This window comes from Amblyraja radiata, chromosome 27, assembly GCF_010909765.2.
Source record: "Amblyraja radiata isolate CabotCenter1 chromosome 27, sAmbRad1.1.pri, whole genome shotgun sequence".
Taxonomy (NCBI): domain Eukaryota; kingdom Metazoa; phylum Chordata; class Chondrichthyes; order Rajiformes; family Rajidae; genus Amblyraja; species Amblyraja radiata.
Window position 1 is genome coordinate 6,142,148 of NC_045982.1, and position 19,060 is coordinate 6,161,207.

General features: G+C 42.1%; 1 protein-coding gene across 1 annotated transcript; it reads right to left on the reverse strand.

The window, feature by feature from the left end:
- Positions 1 to 536: 536 nt before the first annotated feature.
- On the reverse strand, positions 537 to 18,936 carry snrnp40 (small nuclear ribonucleoprotein U5 subunit 40). Its single transcript, XM_033044992.1, has 10 exons — positions 18,739 to 18,936; positions 11,240 to 11,369; positions 8,787 to 8,880; positions 8,019 to 8,184; positions 7,151 to 7,273; positions 4,208 to 4,328; positions 3,183 to 3,265; positions 2,309 to 2,370; positions 1,868 to 1,971; positions 537 to 903 (listed from the first exon to the last, which is right to left on the reverse strand). Exons 1-10 carry the CDS (start codon positions 18,850 to 18,852, stop codon positions 854 to 856), a joined length of 1,047 nt encoding a protein of 348 aa, XP_032900883.1. The 5' UTR covers positions 18,853 to 18,936; the 3' UTR covers positions 537 to 853.
- Positions 18,937 to 19,060: the final 124 nt, after the last annotated feature.

A 19,060-nucleotide genomic window follows, 5' to 3' on the forward strand; every position in this document is an offset into this window, starting at 1 on the left:
TATTCTACACTGGTATTTTTCTCTTTGCACAATGTTGAACTTGTGCACGGCCTGATTCTACTCATGCACAAGGAGCAAAGGGTTTTGGCCTGAAACGTTGCCTATTTCCTTCGCTCCATAGATGCTGCCGCACCCGCTGAGTTTCTCCAGCAATTTTGTCTACTCTGAATCTGGTGGTATTTGCTTTCATGCTTTTGATTTTCCAGCATCTGCAGTTCCTTCTTGAACACTTCAAGTATAATATGACTTGACTGGATTACACAGAAATAAAGTTCTTCATCTGGCGTATGTGAGAATAATAAACCAATGCATCAATATCTTAAATTAGAATAAATTAAATGTAGAAGTGTGAAATCAAGACTTCTTTCAAAAGGAAATTATATTCAACAATTAGTCAAACTAGTAATCAGTTAAGTGTTGAAAAATGTAAACTAAAATAGCTACTCTAGTATTAGTGATGCTTATTCTATTTAATTATTAGAAATGAAGGACATTTTCATAAATCGTTCACTATTCACACCAACTTCCAGTCAGAGTTTTAAGCAAAAGAAATGTCAATTTATTTTTTCCTCAATATAAAAAGGACTATACAGTCATATTATGAAACTGAAACCCAAGCCAGAATTTCCAAGTACAGAAACTGTGTAGATTCAGATTCTGAAACAATGAGTTTGCATTCACATTGCTGAATGCAAGAACCGCCAGCCTCATTTGGCTTGTCATGAAACAAGTCATGTGTGTATATACATACATCTTTTTAAACTTGCCATTACATTCTCCCTGGAAATCAAACGGTTTCTGGGCAGTAACCAAATAAAGTCAGGAGGGGTTCCTCTGCACAGGCTGTTCCTCTTTACTGAATCTCTCCAAGGTAGAGTCTTTTATCACTCGATGCAGATAGAACTGAAGGAATAAAACAATGCAAAAATTATCTGTCAATGTATCAACCACTCAAATTATAAAACTTCTTTGCAGTGGTTCTGAAGTATTGTTTTATCTACCATTATTTGGATGCAACAAAAGCTGCACTGCATTAAATAAAGTAACATTAATAGGGGTGCTTCAATAAACCTTGCGATCACAGCAGCAAGCCGACCAAAATAAATGTTTCTGGCAAACCATCAAACAGATTGAAATTACACGCTCATAAAGTTTATTACATTACAGATTATTCACTATTTTCTCAAATCACATCTTAGAATATATGTAGCTTTATCAAGGATTTTAAAGTTTTCTAAACAAACTCAGTTTGTAATTCAAAGAAAATGGGCTTGAGCAACACCAAATCAGTAAGGAATCTTTTGCATATATAGTAAAAGGGAGAAAGAATTTATCTAACATCTGTGATATTGATATACTTGAAAGTGCTTTACAGTCAATGAATTACAGCAAGTGGTTCAGAGTAGTAGTAGGTTAGGGGTCGGGAGGGATCGGGGTGATGCTTCAAGTGCCTCCAAGGTCAGCTAAAGGAGGCGCCCCCGGGACACAGAGGCAGCCGGGCGAGGAGAGGGACGTTGGATCGGACGCCAAGATAGTTGAGGGTGTCGGAGGAAGCCCCACTGCAGCCTGGGGCTTATCTGGGCCGGCAGCAGCTCCAATACTTCGAGCTTGTGCACTGGACTTTGGACTTCTGTAAATCGCGCTAAAATATGGCGACTCATAAATGTGCGATGTTATGCGAAAATAATTTCACTGTGCAGTGCATACGTGACAATAAAGAACTATTGAACCATAGAGCCTAGAAGCCATCAAACAATCAGCGGCAGAAGCCAGGATACGAATGCCTGCTCCATTTCAACGCCGACAGAAGACATCTTAGAATCTTTGTTTAACCTCTCTGAAAGCATCCCAATAATACAACACTTACTGATCTGTTCTTCAGGATGAAATGCCACCTCATTCACTGAGCCTGCATGTCCAGGTAACTTATACAGAATTCTTCGTGATGTTGTATCCCAGACATACACAAACCTAAAAGAAATAATGTCAACATTCACCGCCGATGGGTTTAATAATCTTTTCCCCCCCCCATTTTCAACAGCTTTAATTTACAAAAATTATTTAATTCAGTCAGAATTTTAGAACCTGCAGACTTTCACAATAAGCTGTTACGCACTGTTAAGCAAAATATTGTTGCAGTGAATTTAATTAAAATTTCCTATTACTTTACAAATGAAATTTAAATGATTTCCATTGGTCTTTATTCCTGACATTACAAGGATATTCAAAACACAGTTCAGTTATCAGGGAAATTATAGATTTAAAGATAATACATACAGCCCAAGGTCTGATAAGAATTAATATTTACCTGTCTGCAGATCCAGCTGCTATTTTGCTTCCATCAGTTGACCATGAACATCTCAAGAGGTTCTAAAAGAGATTGCATGTCATCATATTTGGCATAAGAGCATTCATTTAAAAACAGACGTATTCTGACTTGCAAACTAAATGTTTACTCCTCAGTTGACCAATAATTCACAGAGCAACTGATTCCAAATATTAAAATTATACAACAAAACACTCCATGATCTACAGCACTTGTTTATATTATCAAATCAGAAATCATTAAGCTTTGAATGTAACCAGCTATGATAATGAAAATCAGAATAATAATTAAAAGTACACAAAAATGCTGGAGAAACTCAGCGGGTGAAGCAGCATCTATGGAGCGAAGGAAATAGGTGACGTTTCGGGCCGAAACCCTTCTTCTTCAAATAATTAAAAGTGTTGGTTTAGTTTAGTATATTAGTAACCCTTTGGCCCAACGAATCCATCCCGACCAGCGATCCCCACACACTAACACTATCGTACATACACTAGGGACAATTTACAATTTTCTACAAACCTGTCTTTGGAGAGTGGGAGGAAACTGGAGCTCTCGGAGAAAGCCCAGGCAGGTCATGGGGAGAATGTACAAACTCTGTGCAGACAAGCACCTGTAGCCACGATCAAACCCGGAAATATGTAAGGCATTGCACTGTAAGGCAGCAACTCGATCGCTGCGCTACAGTGTTGTTTTAATTTAGTTTTCCGTTCTCAGCGAAGATAAATCCAATCATCGTGTTACAAATTCCAAAATATAGATGAAATTCCTGCTTCATATTCTCAAAGTACAGTGGTGCCATTATGTTATTTTTGATTGACAATGCTAACGCAGATAATTGATAAATAAAGACACATACCTTTTCAAAGTTGTGCACATTGCCTTGGAATATTTTTACACATCTCTCTTTTGGAGCGAATGGTCTCACATCCCAGACTCGCACTGTAAATCAAATCATAGTTTGCAATCAACTTTTGCTTTATTCAAAAGTAATTTTTAATAAAAATGCAGCATAAGCAATAAAGATTCCCAGCAGTTTATTGTTTGGCTCACTTCAATCTCCATTCATTTACCATAGTACAACACCAAAAAGGTAAAAACTAAACACAAGGCAGCTTCACTTTGTTCTCCTTCCCCCATTTTGGGAACTATGGCAATTTGAGCAGAGGCGTGGTTGTACCACAAACAGAATGGAAAGATATAATGGCATAATGTTCCCAACGTTTCATATTCTGCTAGGTCACCAATTTTCTGATCTAAGCAGTTAGTTATTTGCAACTGATTGGCCACTGTTAGCACACATTCAGTGGGCAAACATTAAGCAGATGATATTTGACCAAATGAATGTGTCATTTTCACTGGGACAGAGGCGATTCTAGATTCCAGTACTATTCCAAGATGTCAGTTTATAACCTAAATAATTTGACGAGGGGATGTTGAGTTTTCATCAATTATTTGGAAAGCTGTGTCTTAAAGCATTGCGAAAGCAAGTTCATCAGTAATATTCAAAATGTAGTGAAGCTGGAACGTGAATGAGAAATGGGGAAGAACAGTTGAGCCAAATAGTTTAGACAAGGAACTTGCACAGACACAATGCCTGCCATCTGGGCTGTAACATTCAATGACTTGCCATTTGTGGGATCTCATGAGCAAATCTTCAGCCAAAGCAAAGTTGCCTTCTTAAAAAAGAGGCAATTCAATGGTTCCGTAAAAGTTATTTTGAGATCAACTGGATGTGATAACCTATTGAAAACTATGCAAACAGCAACCTTTCATACAAGATTTCCAAAACGTCACAGGATTTTTTATCCTCATGACTGCATACTCCAAGGTTACTGAATCAAACAGCTAATTCTTCTTCTTTTGAAAGACACATTTTCTTACCTGTATTGTCCATAGAATTAGAAAGAAGATAAGAGCCATCACCACTTAGTGCCAAGCCAGTCACCGAGTCTGTATGACCACGCATGGTATAGATTAATTTGTTTTGTCGGAGGTCCCAAACCTAAATTGAAAAGTAGGTAATTTAAATTGAAATCGGTAGGTAATCGATCCTTGCAATATTTAAGAAAGTCTCAAAATCTACAATAGCAGATTTTCTTTTATTTCTGGTGTTTACAGCAAAGCAAACAATGCCATGAGTTTTAAAATCGCACACATTTTGCATTTATACTCTGGATTCTGCATCATGTATCAGAATATGGAAATCTTCCTACAAATGCAGTGTAGCTTTTCCCAAAAATAATTTTGAGATCAACATAATGAGTTGTGATTAGTTAATCAATATGATCAATTCATGTCTAGGTTTCTTATTTTTGGCAAGGGTTCTGACTTGTTTTTCAAGAGTTTTATTCAATGTACAATGGATACACACAGCATTCCATATAAAATAGATTCGATCGTGATCCTCTTAAGATGTTCAAATCCACAAACCACTTCTGCGATAGTTTCACATTTGGCTTATTTCCCTTTAACAGCTTCGGCGATGGGTAAACAAAATTAAGATAGAAAAGACAAGATGACAATCTTTGCACTTGCCCTTCGAATCCAAATGTGCAAGATCCCAAACCAGAGAATAAACTAGGTTCAGAAACATGTGCATGATACGGTTTGTAGGAAAGAACTGCACATGCTAGTTTAAATCGAAGGTAGACACAAAATGCTGGAGTACCTCAACGGTACGGGCAGCATCTCTGGAGAGAAGGAATGGGTGAAGTTTCGGGTCGAGACCCTTCTTCATGATATGGTAATTTTTTTCCCCCTTCCATCAATGTTCTCCCATTCCAATTGGTATGGAGTGCATGTTGGACATTTCATGGATTGCGGCTTTGATATCTTGACAGCAGACAGTGCAATGAGAAGGGGCATATAGAGTTCAATCTTGCCACTAAATACACATAGGATGTTGTTTAACAATTTGGAGCGGGTATTTTGTCAATCACTAGGAGTGAATAGGCAGCTGACTAAATTCTAAAGAATATCAGATTTAGTCTGCAGATGATAGTGACTTCTGGAAGCTCTCCAATACAATCTGAAAAGATACAGTAGCTCAAAGCTGGACTCTGTGGGGTGCTGTTAACCATGAGCAGCAGCAATGTACAGCACCACAATATGGCCCAGCATATCTCGCTCTCAGCCATAACCATTCGGCCAAGAACATTAACCATGGTTCAATTAAGATTGTGAAGGGCAAGCTGCAAAGTAAAATTGAGGTGCAAATCAGAAGTGGCAATATAGAACTACATGCATGCTAAACAATAAAAGCAGAGTGTAATCGGCAAAACCGAGTAATCTTACAAGCATTGAATTAAATCCTACCAAGTTTCATTACGAATAGTGGACAAATAAACAATTATCTGGAGGCAGCAGCTCCATTGACATGTGAAATCAAAAATACAGTGGAACCATTTGCAACCATGTTAGGTCAAAAATGCATGGTGCATGATCCATATTGGCTTCCTCCTAACATCACCATCAGAGAAGCCAGTCTTTGGCCGATTCCATTCACGCCACATGACATTAAGAAATAACTAATGCATTGAATACAGCACAGGCCATGGGACCAGTCAATATACTGGCTGAAGGACCGACAATCTTGCTCCAGACTGGCCACACATTTAGCCAAACAATCCCCGAAACTGAACCAGCACAAGGAAAGACCAGAGGTAAGAGCAAGTGACTTACATCCTCACACCCAAATATCCAATCATCTGCAAACACAAATCAATGCAAGGGGGGCGTGGATCTCCTGCCGCACTCAATCTCAAAACTATCCTGGATGAGGCAGGCTCTGTGTATGTGATCCTGCGCACACCATTAAAATCCACTCCCTCCACTGCCAGAGGATGTATAATCTACCAAATGCAATGCAGTTACTTGTCCTTGCAACTCCAAGATCACCTTCCAAACCTGCCATTCCTACCAACTAGAACAATGGCTTCAGGGACATGCAATCAACACCATCTCCAGATTCTCCACCAAGTTGCACAACATTCTGACGTAAATTTATTGTCATTCCTTCAGAGTTGCTGGGTCTAAATCTACGGACTTCAAAATTTCAAAAAAACAAGCAAGAATTTAATTGTCCTATCTGGGACACATGACAATGAACTCTCTTGAATTCTTGAACATTCTTAGAATACGAAACCGAATGAAACACAGAAATTCAAGACACTAGGTAACCCAGGTAAAGTTCACCAATCTTCCCATCCGAGCACCCTCCAGCTAACCCCCACTGAAAAAAAGAGTTGGACAACAACAGGTTAAGAATTAGCTGTGGCCTACAATACAGCATAATATTCTATTAAAATACCATGGGCATTGAGATGAGGTATCGGAAATTTTCTTTGAGGAATAAACAATTCACTAGAACAAGAGCCTTTCACGAAAACACCCATGGGTTTTCTACCAGAGAGCATCAAAAGCCGCACAACAGGTCTTGATAATACCACTATGGTATGTGTGAAGCTGAATGTTGGAAGATTATTCAGCTAGTTAGAAATGGAACTAAACTGATACTCTTTGGAGAAAAGTCTGCAGCATCTACAAAATTTCAGGTGCACAAAATATTTTGTGGGTTCCAAATCATTTGACCAATCGCTATAGAAACCTACTTATTAAACACAAAATCAAACCACATCAGTCTTCAATCAAAAATGAAAATGATGGAAATACATGGTCACAATATGAAAAAGAGCAAAAGCTAAGAAATTCTGGAGGAAAAAAAATCAAAAAATCAGCTTTTGCTTTTTTAAAAAAAAACTTTTTTATTACGATTTCAGTGTTATATTCCTGCAAATAAATTATTCACTTCAAAGTGCATCTTACCTTAATGTCGTTATCAATACCACCAGAGATAATCTGATCGCTTGTGTCATTAAATGTCGCTGCTAGCACTTGGTACGTGTTTTGAAACGTATGGATTGCAGCCTTCTTCCGAATGTCCCATAGCTGGGTTCAGAAAAATAAATACAATTTAGCCGTTGCCATATATTTTGGATTACAAAAGTAGTAAGCAAGGTAAAGGATAAACTGTAAAGGGCAAAAGAGAAAGTCCTTCAGAATGCAAAACAATTTGCTATTAAAAAAATAATCTTCCTTTAACATCACCTTTCACAAATTTTAGCAATTACAGCTTGCAAGTATGTAGTCCAGACAATATATCTTTCATATTTTTCTTTTCTTTTTTAGATAGTTAACACTTTTAAGACTACAGTTCCATTGTTGTCAATAATCTTCTGCTGCTTGTTCAAATGACAATTCCTGATGTACAAAACCAGACTCTGGCTGTCAATGGGATAAGGCACGATATCCACACAGATCTCATTCTTACCCAATTCACACTTCTTAACAAGGAATAAATCAACAACCATCGGAAGTGGAAATTACAGCAAACCCCTTGCACCTTCATCCTTTCACTTGAGTTAATGATAACATGGAACTACATTTATAATTAAAATATGCAAAATCAGCAGTCCCAAGACAAAAATCTGGGACGTATACAGCCTGTCCAACTTGTGTTAAGTAGATAAACTCCAATCATCGGCAGGGCTCAAATATTCAGACATAAATGTAGATTATACTTCTTTTGTGCTAGTATCTTTCAGTCCATTTGAACTGGTGAACAAATTCTTCTAGCTTTTACTGGTTTCAGTAAACTGGAGGATCAGGAAATCTGATGTTAAATTGCAGTCACCTTCACTGTCCCATCGTCGCTTCCTGTACAGACCAACTGTGGCCCCCGTCTGGCTGGATAACACGAATTCACGAAGGATGTGTGACCTTTCAGTCTCTTTATTCTTTCACCCGTTTCACTGTCCCACACTGCTACAGTTTTGTCTGTTGATGCTGAAAAAAGCATGCTGAGAATAAAACAAATCAAAGTAAATTGATGAACAGTAGGCCAACAGTAGATGAAGGTGGGAAAGTATATAATTTTATTAATAGATGTACACTTTATTTTACTTGATGAAATTTAGTTAATTTTTCAGATTTTTTGGTTAATTTGCAATTCCTGCTCAATGCCTTGCGTTGAGCAAAAATAAAAAGGAATCAGCATAGGATCAGTGAAAATGATTGCCTGATGGTCAACACAGACTCGGTGAGCCCGTTTCTGTGATCGATGACCATAATAAATTAAAGTAGTTTGACACCAAATTTTAAACCATACAAAAAAAGAGAAGGTAGCGAAGTAGTTCCATAATTTTGAGATTCATGAGATGGTGAAATCACCAAAGTAAGGATAGGATGAAGCAAGCTTGTTGAATGGTGCTTTTGTTTCGTGATAAAATAAAAATGAACAGATTTGAAGATTTTGAATCAATCTCTTTACAAGTTGCTGCAGCTCTGAATGAACAGTTTCACTGGACCGGAAAATTAGACTACAATACATGTTGATAAAGAACAGTTTTAATCAATAAATAAACCAGGCCTCAGAATGATGACAAGTATAATATTATAGTACCTGCCATCTGTGTTATAATGCAATTCCATCACTGCTCCACTGTGACCTTTCAATGTAGCATAATTATCGCAGTCGCCATATACATTCCAAAATACTAAAAGGAGCAAGAGACAATATATGAAAGTTCAAGCTACTTGGCCTTTGTGAACTTTCCAAAACAACACAAGCTTTTTGTCACAGAAAAAATTGCAGATGCTGGAATCTTGAGCAAAACACAAAATGCTGGACGAACATAGAGGGTCAGGCAGCATCTGTGGAGGACAAGGATAGATGTAGGACATTTCTTCAGACCGATTGGAATCTATCCATTCCCTCCACAGATGCTACCTGACCCAATGAGTTCCTCGAGCACACTGCCATTTACAGAAGGTTTCAGCCACCTGCAGACAGCATAAATCTAAAGCAAGATAATTCATCAAACATACTACAAACTTCAACAGAAACTAGCAGAAAAATAATTCAGTCGAGCAGCATTCTCAGAGGAAAAAAAAATGCTTGGAAGTTCACAGGGTCAAAACATCTGCATGATGCCATTAGACCAAATGGCCTTTTGCTTTACTGTAGACAGAAATGCTGGAGAAAGTCAGCGGGTGAGGCAGCATCTATGGAGCGAAGGATTAGGTGACGTTTCTGGTCAAGACACATCTTCAGACTCAGACTTCAGTTTCGACCCGAAGCGTCACCTATTCCTTCTCTCCATAGATGCTGCCTCACCCGCTGAGTTTCTCCAGCATTTTTGTCTACGTTCGATTTTTCCAGTATCTGCAATTCTTTCTTAAACATTATGCTTTACTGTGTTCCTTCATAGATCTGCAGCCAAAATATCCCACGGTTCTCAATCACCTCACTATTCTTGCAGCTGTGTGCAATTTCCCTGCATATTTCCTCCTGTAACTTCCACTGATAAAAGGGTCAATTGTAAAATTCCATCTGTGATCGCCCACTCCTTATTTCTCAATTCTACCCACCTCACCAGATGACCCCCAGAAATACCCTCCCCCCCAAGTACCACTATCGTGCACCACCAATTAAAAACATCTCCACATTTGTGGAGTAGATGGCAGTGTTTTGGCAAGTGGCAAAGCTGGTTCTGAATCTGCAACAGCACAGCCAGGATATTGTTGAGGTCCTAGCCTTTGTTGTGAGCTGTTTCTTGATTTTGCAAGCAAATTGATCAACGGCTAGGTACGGCTACCTACTCTGATGGTAGCCACCGTCGCAGGGTGTAGGGATGTATTATATATATCTGACAGAAGATCATTTTAAATGCTTCAAATTTGCCTTGCGTTTCAAACGGAATGATTAGAATGTTGCCGTGCGGGCCATTTGCTGTTTTTTTTTCAAATAGGCTCAGGGTGTTCGCAAACCAGCTTTAATAAGAGTCACAATTTATCAGCTAAAACTAGTCACCATACAACCAATAATAAATTATTTTGTTACACAGCTCAATGTCACCAGATACATAAAACCACAAGCAAAGCCCTACATTTGCTCTGATGGGTGCTTTTAACATTCACACGAGACGATGAACATTTTCCTCTCACAAATATCATGCCAACATATTAGTTCATGGCTGATTCATGCCTCAATCCATTTACCCATCTTTGACCCATATATCAATAAACACACCATCAACAGGGGTTATGAGGAGATAGCAGGAGAATGGGGTTAGGAGGGAGAGATAGATCAGCCATGATTGAATGGTGGAGTAGATGGGTAAAATGGCCTAATTCTGCTCTTATTACATGACTTTATGACTATTTGAGAGGACATCATAGATTTCTGCTCATTCTCTGCAGAAAAAATGCTTTCCCGTTAACTTTAAAATCTTGCAATTCTGATTTACTTTGAGAGTATAGATCTTTATGTAACCACTTATCAAATCGATTATCATTTTAAGCATCTTGATTAGAGTATATTTAAACCACATGTGAGTAGAAAATTATGGATTTCTTAAAACCATTTGCTAGATGTATAACATTGGATACTGTTATCATAGTGGCAATTGGTGGATCAATTCTCTGTGGATTAAGATGAAGATGCTCGAAACCTTTAGGCTCCTTTTCTTATAGTTGAATTCCAATTTTATTGGGAGTGGCCAACATTCCATTAACGGTTAGTTTTTGGGCCTAATTTTCGGCAATACACACACTAAAGCTCCCATCACTTTGTTCCACCATCATTTGCATTATTTCACCCATTATGAAGGTACGATAATGTTCCTTGGATTCAAAGACCTCGTACTTGCACCATTTAATTACACCAAAGTACAGAATTTAAACTTTGGTTACAATTGATGCAGTGGAACAAAAAAATGCATCACCATTAATGAAACAATAAATCCTGTAGTTTCAAACATAAATAAATCTCAGTTACACCTACCAAATACTGTGGTTCGTATGACAGAAAACAGTTAAAAACAGAAATACAAGTAAATAATTGCTCTCACTTACATATGAGTCGATCGAATCCTGCAGATGCCAGTGTTGATCCATTCGGGTGAAATTTACAACAATAGACTTCTCCCTCATGACCCGTTAAAAGCATTATGGGAGCTTGAAGACTCGAGGTTCTTGGCGGTCCCTATACGATTGGCATGAAAATCAAAAGACAAAATGATCAGTAATTCTATCTACTTCTGGGTAACTACTATCACCATGACCCCCATTATTCATAGGCCATGGGAAAATGGAAACCTCTCAACAAATTTCCAAATTAAACTGTTTCAAAGGGTCAATGATGGGCAGAATACCTTCATTCAGTCTGTGAAGGATATCCCAAGCTCCCAGTCACTGTCACTTTAATTCTCCACCCTACTCCCACAACCTCGGTCTTCAACCTCCCACATTGCCCCAACAGAGCCCAACAAAAGCTTTAAGAAGGAACTGCAGATGCTGAAAAATCAAAGGTAGACAAAAGTGCTGGAGAAACTCAGCGAGTGAGGAGCATCTATGGAGTGAAGGAAATAGGCAACGTTTCGGGCCGAAACCCTTCTTCAGACTGATGTAGGGTGGGGGGGGGGGGGGGGGGGGGGGGGGGAGGCATGGAGAAGAAAGGAGAAAGGAAGAGGAGGAGCCCGAGGGCTGAGGGAGAGCTGGGAAGGGGAGGAGACAGCAAGGGCTACCGGAAATTGGAGAAGTCAATGTTCATGCCGCTAGGGTGCAAACTGCCCAAGCGGAATATGAGGTGCTGCTCCTCCAATTTCCGGTGGTGCTCACTCTGGCCATGGAGGAGGCCCAGGACAGATAGGTCGGATTCGGAATGGGAGGGGGAATTGAAGTGCTGAGCCACCGGGAGATCAGGTTGGTTAATGCGGACCGAGCCCAACAAAGCCCAAAAAAAGCTCAAGTAACAACATCTCATCTATCAATGGGCATGTTACAATGCTTGGAACTTAATATTCATTTCAACAATTTCAGGTAAATGTTTTTTCTATTTTTTCCCCACTGTCCAAAAGATGTGGCTGTACCAAATTAGCTCTATCGTTTTGCTCCAACTGCTGAATTTTAGAAGCAGCTGTTACCGTGACAATTTTGAATGGAGCCTATCACAGGTGTCCCCTCTGTTCTCTCCACTTCCCCTTGCTGCAACTTAATCTATTCTAAAATGGGTCCTGCACAGAAACAACCTCATTCAGTTTCTGTTTTTGACATGGGCTAATGACTGGAACTAGTGAATTGCACTAGGTCAGGGGTTCCCAACCTTTTTCGTCCCGTTTACCACAGGCAACGATAATAGCACATCACAATGTTATTTCACTTATTTATAAACAACTAATGATACCAAAACCAAACACAGTCAGTCAATGAGAAAAAATATGCACAAATCCAGAATCAGCAAATTTACACCCTGGGGGTAAATTTAACCCAGGTTGGGGACCCTTGCTCTAGGTAGACACAAAATGCTGGAGTAACTCAGCTAGACAGGCAGCATCTCTGGAGAGAAGGAAAGGGTGACATTTCAGGTCTAGACACTTCTTCAGACTGATGTCAGGGGAGTGGGCGGGACAGAGATAGAATGTAGTCAGACAGAATGACCAGTGGGAGAACTGGGAAGGGGATGGAGAAAGAGGGAAAGCAAGGGCTATTTGAAGTTAGAGAAGTCAATGTTCATACTGCTGGGGTGTAGAAGATTGAGGGGGAATCTTATAGAAACTTACAAAATTCTTAAGGGGTTGGACAGGCTAGATGCAGGAAGATTGTTGGGGAAGTCCAGAACAAGGGATCACAGTTTAAGGATAAGGAGGAAATCTTTTAGGACCAAGATGAGAAAAACATTTTTCACACAGAGAGTGGTGAATCTCTGGAATTATCTGCCACAGAAGATAGTTGACGCCAGTTCATTGGCTATATTCACTGGAGCTCTGGCGAGCTGGACCGCCGTGAGCAACATCTCCGGGCTGCGGGTTTGCGGAGCGGAGAGGCGGCGTGCGGAGAGACGGCAAGGCGGCAGTGAGGAGAGCGGGGCGCCGACTTTTTCATCTGGAGCCTAGGAGCTCCAAACCGGCGCGGCCTTGTCGGCTTCGGCAGCCGCGGGCTCCAACCAAGAAGCGGCCGTTCCAAGTGGCCCAGCCGCCGAAAGGACTCTCCCGACGCCGGGGCAAGACCACCCGGTGAGAACGGCCAGGGACATCGGGCCTCCGTACAGGCAATTGCGGTGGCCCCAATAGGCCTGACTTTGGGGTGAACATGGGGTGGGGACTGGACATTGTGCCTTCCTCCACAGTGCTATCCACTGTGGGGGGATGATTTTTTTTTTTGTCTAACTGTAGTCTTGTAGGTCTGTGTCCAAGATGGCTGCCGTGAAGGGAGAGTGGACGCTGGCACGAATTGGTTGCCGCTGCTCTCTCTTCACACTGTGTTTTTGATTTTCTGTTTTTGGATTGAATTCTGTTTTTAATTTGTGTCATTGTGATGTCTTTAATTACTTGTTTTACTCCGATTATATGTTTTTATTCCGATTACTATGTAAGGTGTCCTTGAGATTTTGTATGAAAGGCGCCCATTAAATATAAAATTTATTATTATTATTATTATATTTAAGAGGGAGTTAGATGTGGCCCTTGTGGCTAAAGGTATCATGGAGTATGGAAAGAAGGCAGGTACAGGATACTGAGTTGGATGATCAGCCATGATCATATTGAATGGCGGTGCAGGCTCGAAGGGCCAAATGGCCTACTCCTGCACCTATTTTCTATGTTTCTATGTAAGCTACCCAAGCGAAATATGAGGTGCTGTTCCTCCAATTTGCGCTGGGCCTCACTCTGACAATGGAGGATGCCCAGGACAGAAAGGTCAGATTGGGAATGGGGGAGGGAGTTAAAGTGCTGAGCAATCGGGAGATCAGGTAGGGTAAGGTTCAGCAAAACGATCGCCGAGCCTTTAGTCTCGCAGATGTACAGAAGTTGGCACCTAGAACAGCAGATGAGGTTGGAGGAGGTGCGGGTGAACCTCTGCCTCACCTGAAAAGACTATCAGGGTCTTTGGATGGAGTCGAGGGGGGAGGTAAAGGGACAGGCGGTTGCAGGGGAAAGTACCTGGGGAGGGTTTGGGTGGGAAGAGACGAGTTGACCAGGGAGTTGTGGAGGGAAAGGTCTCTGCGGAAAGCAGAATGGGGTGGAGATGAGAAGATGTGGCCAGTAGTGAGATCCTGTTGGAGGTGGCAAAAGTGTTGGAGGGTTATATGTTGTAGAGAATTGCTCTGGTTAACAAACAGCGTGGTCATGAGAAAATACCTGTGGAGAATAGCAGCAGGAGACAAATCTCCCTGGAGGCTATGCACAGCAAAACAAGTATTGCAACCTTTGCAATTGGCACATTTCAATTAAAATTACTCCTATAATCACATTCTATTGATCCATTTCATTTCAGAAAAATATACAAATCAATGAAATCCACTTTTTCCAATCACCATTAATTGAGACCATAATTCCCTGCATAAACTAAAAGTTAAATTTGTCGAGGCAAAGCAAATAAAAATTATCCTACCATTATTTGATTGAAAGGTAGAGCATGTAAACAGGCCCTTCAGCCCATCAAGTCCAAACTTACCACAGATCACCTGTTCAAATTAGTTCTTTATTATTCCACTTTCACATCCAATCTCCACATGCTAGGGGTAAGCTCACAGAGGCCAAATAACCAACAAATCCACAGCACATTGGGATGTGGGAGGAAACCGGAACACTCGCAAGAAACTTAAATGGTCAGAGGGAGACCGTGCAAACGCCACACAGCCAGCTCCCAATGTCAGGATCAAACCCAGGTCATAGCATAGAGTCTTACAGCATTGAAATAGGCCTTCGGCCCAACTTGCCAACACCAGCCAACATGTCCGATCTATACTAAACACCTGCCTGCATTTGGCCCATGTCCCTTTAAACCTGTTCTGTCAAAATGTTTTGTAAACGTTGCGATAATACCTGCCTCAACTACCTCCTCCGGCAGCTCGTTCCATACACCCACCACCCTTTGTGTGAAAAGGTCTCCCCCCCTAGGATCTTATTAAATCTTTCGCCCCTTCACCTTAAACATATGTCCTCTGGTCCCTGATTCCCCTACTCTGGGCAAGAGACTGTGTGTTTACCCGATTTATTCCCTCATGATTTTGTACACCTCTATTAAATCACCCCTCATCCTCCTGCACTCTAAGTAATAGAGTCGTAGCCAGCTCAACCTCTCCATACGGCTCAGGCCCTCAAGTCCTGGCAACATCCTTGTGAAACCTCTCTGCATCCCTTCTACCTTGACATCTTTCCTATAACATGGTGCCCAAAACTGAATACAATACTCCAAATGTGGCCTCACCAACATCTTTTACAAGTGCAACATGACCTCCCAGGTCTCTGGTGCGGCAAGGTAGCAGCTCGACCAGCTGTGCCACCTTTTTGTTTGAAGGGCTGAGAATTTTCCAACACCACATCCGTACATGGCCAGGGGGCTTATAATGATATCTGCCAGTCACACGTAGATTTTAAACCTTCAATCTCCTTATACGACAAGTTTATTACACTGACAGATCTTGGAATTTTGGTTAATGTCTGCCAAACACCTTTCCAAATCCCAAACTCAAACTTCACAACGTCAGTTTCCCTGGAGTGAGAATGCCAATAACTGAGACAAGCAGGGAAAAAGTTTATTTTTTAATAACACTGGCTATATTTATACAAGATCTGTTTAAAATAGTATTTTTGGTTCATGATTCACATTGCATGCATTTCTAGCAATTTCTGCTGATCTCAGCATTACAGGAAAACATTTTTAGGCACAGTTACTGTACTATTTGCTACATGAGCCATGAGTAGTTGAACTTCTTAGCATTTAGAAATACTGCCTGGATAAACCGATTTGAATTTTTGGCATTTGGAGGGAGTTTTGTTTTAATATACAGTAAAGCCTCATTATAAAGTACCTTAGAGGATATCCGTTATCCCCTAATTTGTTATAACCAAGTGCGATATAATCATTGCATGTAGTTGTAACAAAGAACTGCAGATGATGATTAATATACAAAAGGACACAAAGTGCTGGAGTAACTCAGCAGGCCAGACACATCTCTGGAGAACATGGATAGGTGCCATCGGAACTCTTCTTCAGACTGATTCAGTGCTGAGTAACTCCAGCACTTTGTGTCATTTCACCTTAAAACTGGGGTCAAGGAAAGAGCGTTCACGTCGCGGCCCTGTTTCAACCAATCTTTCCACCACCACGCACAAGAAGCACAAGAAGCGCAAGATAGACACCATTGTGCAGATGCCGAGAAGTGTGTTCAGCTCTGGCTGAACAACTTCTAATCTTGTGTGTGGACTCGATAAGAAGAAGAAGACCTTAAAACTAGGGGCCGATACCGTTGGCCTGCACCAGCGAGCCCTTCTTCACTCACCACATTGGTTGACACCGCTATTATTGCGACTGACATTGTAGCGCCCGAGACCTGTGCTTTCTTCAGACTGCTGCCACTGACAGGGCGTGCTTGGCCACTGTGGGGCTTCCTCCCACCTCACCAGCTGCGGCTACGTCCTGTCTTTGTCTCCACCACCACCTCCTCCCATTGCTCTGTCCACTCGGCCTTTTCGCCCCCTCCTCCTCACTGTCTCTTCCTCTTCCTTCTCCCCTGGAGTCGCCTAAATACTGTACCTTGGAAGATGTCGGCGACTGCGGGGAAGATTGAGGAGGATGTGGAGGAGAAACAAAGTGCGGGCCAACAGGATGAAGCAGCAGCAGGTGAGAGGGAAGGGAGCCCCACAGTGACCAAGCACATCCGGTCAGTGCCAGCAGCCTGAAAAAAGTGCTGACCCCAGCGGCTACAATGCGAGCCGCGTTAACTCGCCCAGATCCTCCAGCAGCAAAGTGATGACTAGGCAACTGCAGATACTGGAATCTTGAGCAAAACACAAAGTGATGGAGAAACTCAGCAGGTCAGGCAACATCTGTGGAGGGAATGGACAGACCACTTTCAGGTCGGTCCCTTCTTCAGACAGATTGCTCTACAGGGAAGAAAGGTGCAAAAGAGAGATGGGGACAGGACATAGCCCAGCAAGTGATGGGTGGAGACAGGTGAGGGAGTGCTTGATTGACAATTGGGTAGCACAAGTTCTTCCAGGAAATTGTTTGTTACACTGGCGGTTATTCATTTATTTTATTCTTAATTATTTTATATTATCTACATTTATGGTGTTACAGGCCTGTTATGTTGTTTCAAGTAGCTCTATTGTCAGTGCATAAGACAATTAAATACAAAGACGCAAAGTGCTGGAGTAACTCGGCGGCTGGCAGCATCTCTAGAAACATAGAAAAATAGGTGCAAGAGTAGGTCATTCGGCCCTTTGAGACAGCCCCACCCTTCAATATGATCATTTCGGGTCAAGATCCTTCTTCAGACTTGGAATTAAACACTCTTGACTCCAAAGGTAAAGGTAGACGTTATAAGATGCAGTTACAGGATGTCACAGATGTTGCATCCGGAAGAAGGGTCCCAAATCAAAACATCACCTATTCCTTTTCTCCAGAGATGCTGCCTGACCCACTGAGTTACTCCAGAATTTTGTGTCTATCTTCAGTGTAAATTAGCATCTGCAGTTACTTCCGACACAAGATGTTAACTCGGTTTTGCTTAACCTGAGAGTCGGACAAATCTGACAGCTCAAGGGGTAATGCTGCGGTGACAATAACCGCGAGTGTCTCCAGACGGCTGGTGAGTAAAAACAGGCATGTGGGGGGGGTCCCTGATCAGGCAACTGAACCATCCTACCACAACTAGAGAGCAGTCCTGAACTATTGTCCACCTGATTGGAGACCATGGGACTATCTTTGATTGCACATTACTGGCTTTATCTTGCACTGGACGTTATTCTACGAAGAAGGATCTCGACCCGAAACATCACCTATTCATGCTCTTAAGAGATGCTGCCTGTCCCGCTGAGTTACTCCAGCTCTTTTGTGTCTTTCTTTGGTGTAAACCAGCATCTGCAGATCCTTCCAACTAAAGCTTTTCACTGTAGACAATAGACAATGGGTGCAGGAGTAGGCCATTCGGCCCTTCGAGCCAGCCATTCAATGTGATCATGGCTGATCATCCCCAATCAGTACCCCGTTCCTGCCTCCTCCCCATAATCCCCGATTCCGCTGTTTTTAAGAGCCCTATCTAGCTCTCTCTTGAAAGCATCCAGAGAACCCGCCTCCACCTCTGAGGCAGCGAATTCCACGGACTCACAACTCTGTGAGAAAGAGTGTTTCCTCGTCTCCGTGACAATAAACTAAACTAAACGAAACTGTCTCCGAACTAATTCAGGAGCGCAGCCTGAAGAAGGCGCTCGAGTGAAGACGGATGCTGCCTGTCTCGTTGAGTTACTCCAGCATTTCGTGTCTGTCTTCGGAGAGCGGCAGTAACGTGGCCGCCGCCGCCGGGCCCGAGCTGAGCTGAGCCGCCCACACTCGCTCTCTCCCTCACTCACCGCCTGCAGCACGGCCTGCTGCGGGCCCCCCTGTACCGGGGGCAGCAGGTCGTTGCGGGGGCGCTTGGCCTGCACCAGCGCCATCTCCTGCGCCTTGCGCTTCTGGTCGATCATCTTCTTGTCTTCGCCGCTCCGACAGCCCGTCGTCAAGGGCCTGTCCGCCACCTCCCAACAACGCGCCGCCTCATTGCCCGCCGCCGGGGTGAGGGGTCAACGCTCCTCACCTCTCGGCCTGATTGGTCCGATCCTCCGTCAATCACAGTCCCTATGGGGGCGGGCTCTCAAATCTGCGCGCTGATTGGCCATCCGTGACGTCATTTGC

What these genes read in the sequence shown, in the direction of transcription:
- snrnp40 (XM_033044992.1), bottom strand. Translation starts at nt 18,852, where the DNA reads ATGATCGACCAGAAGCGCAAGGCGCAGGAGATGGCGCTGGTGCAGGCC. An exon ending in AGCAGGCCGTGCTGCAGGCG is followed by an intron (nt 11,370 to 18,738) that starts GTGAGTGAGGGA and finishes CCAATCGTATAG; the next exon opens with GGACCGCCAAGAACCTCGAG. An exon ending in ATGTGCACAACTTTGAAAAG is followed by an intron (nt 2,371 to 3,182) that starts GTATGTGTCTTT and finishes AATCTCTTTTAG; the next exon opens with AACCTCTTGAGATGTTCATG.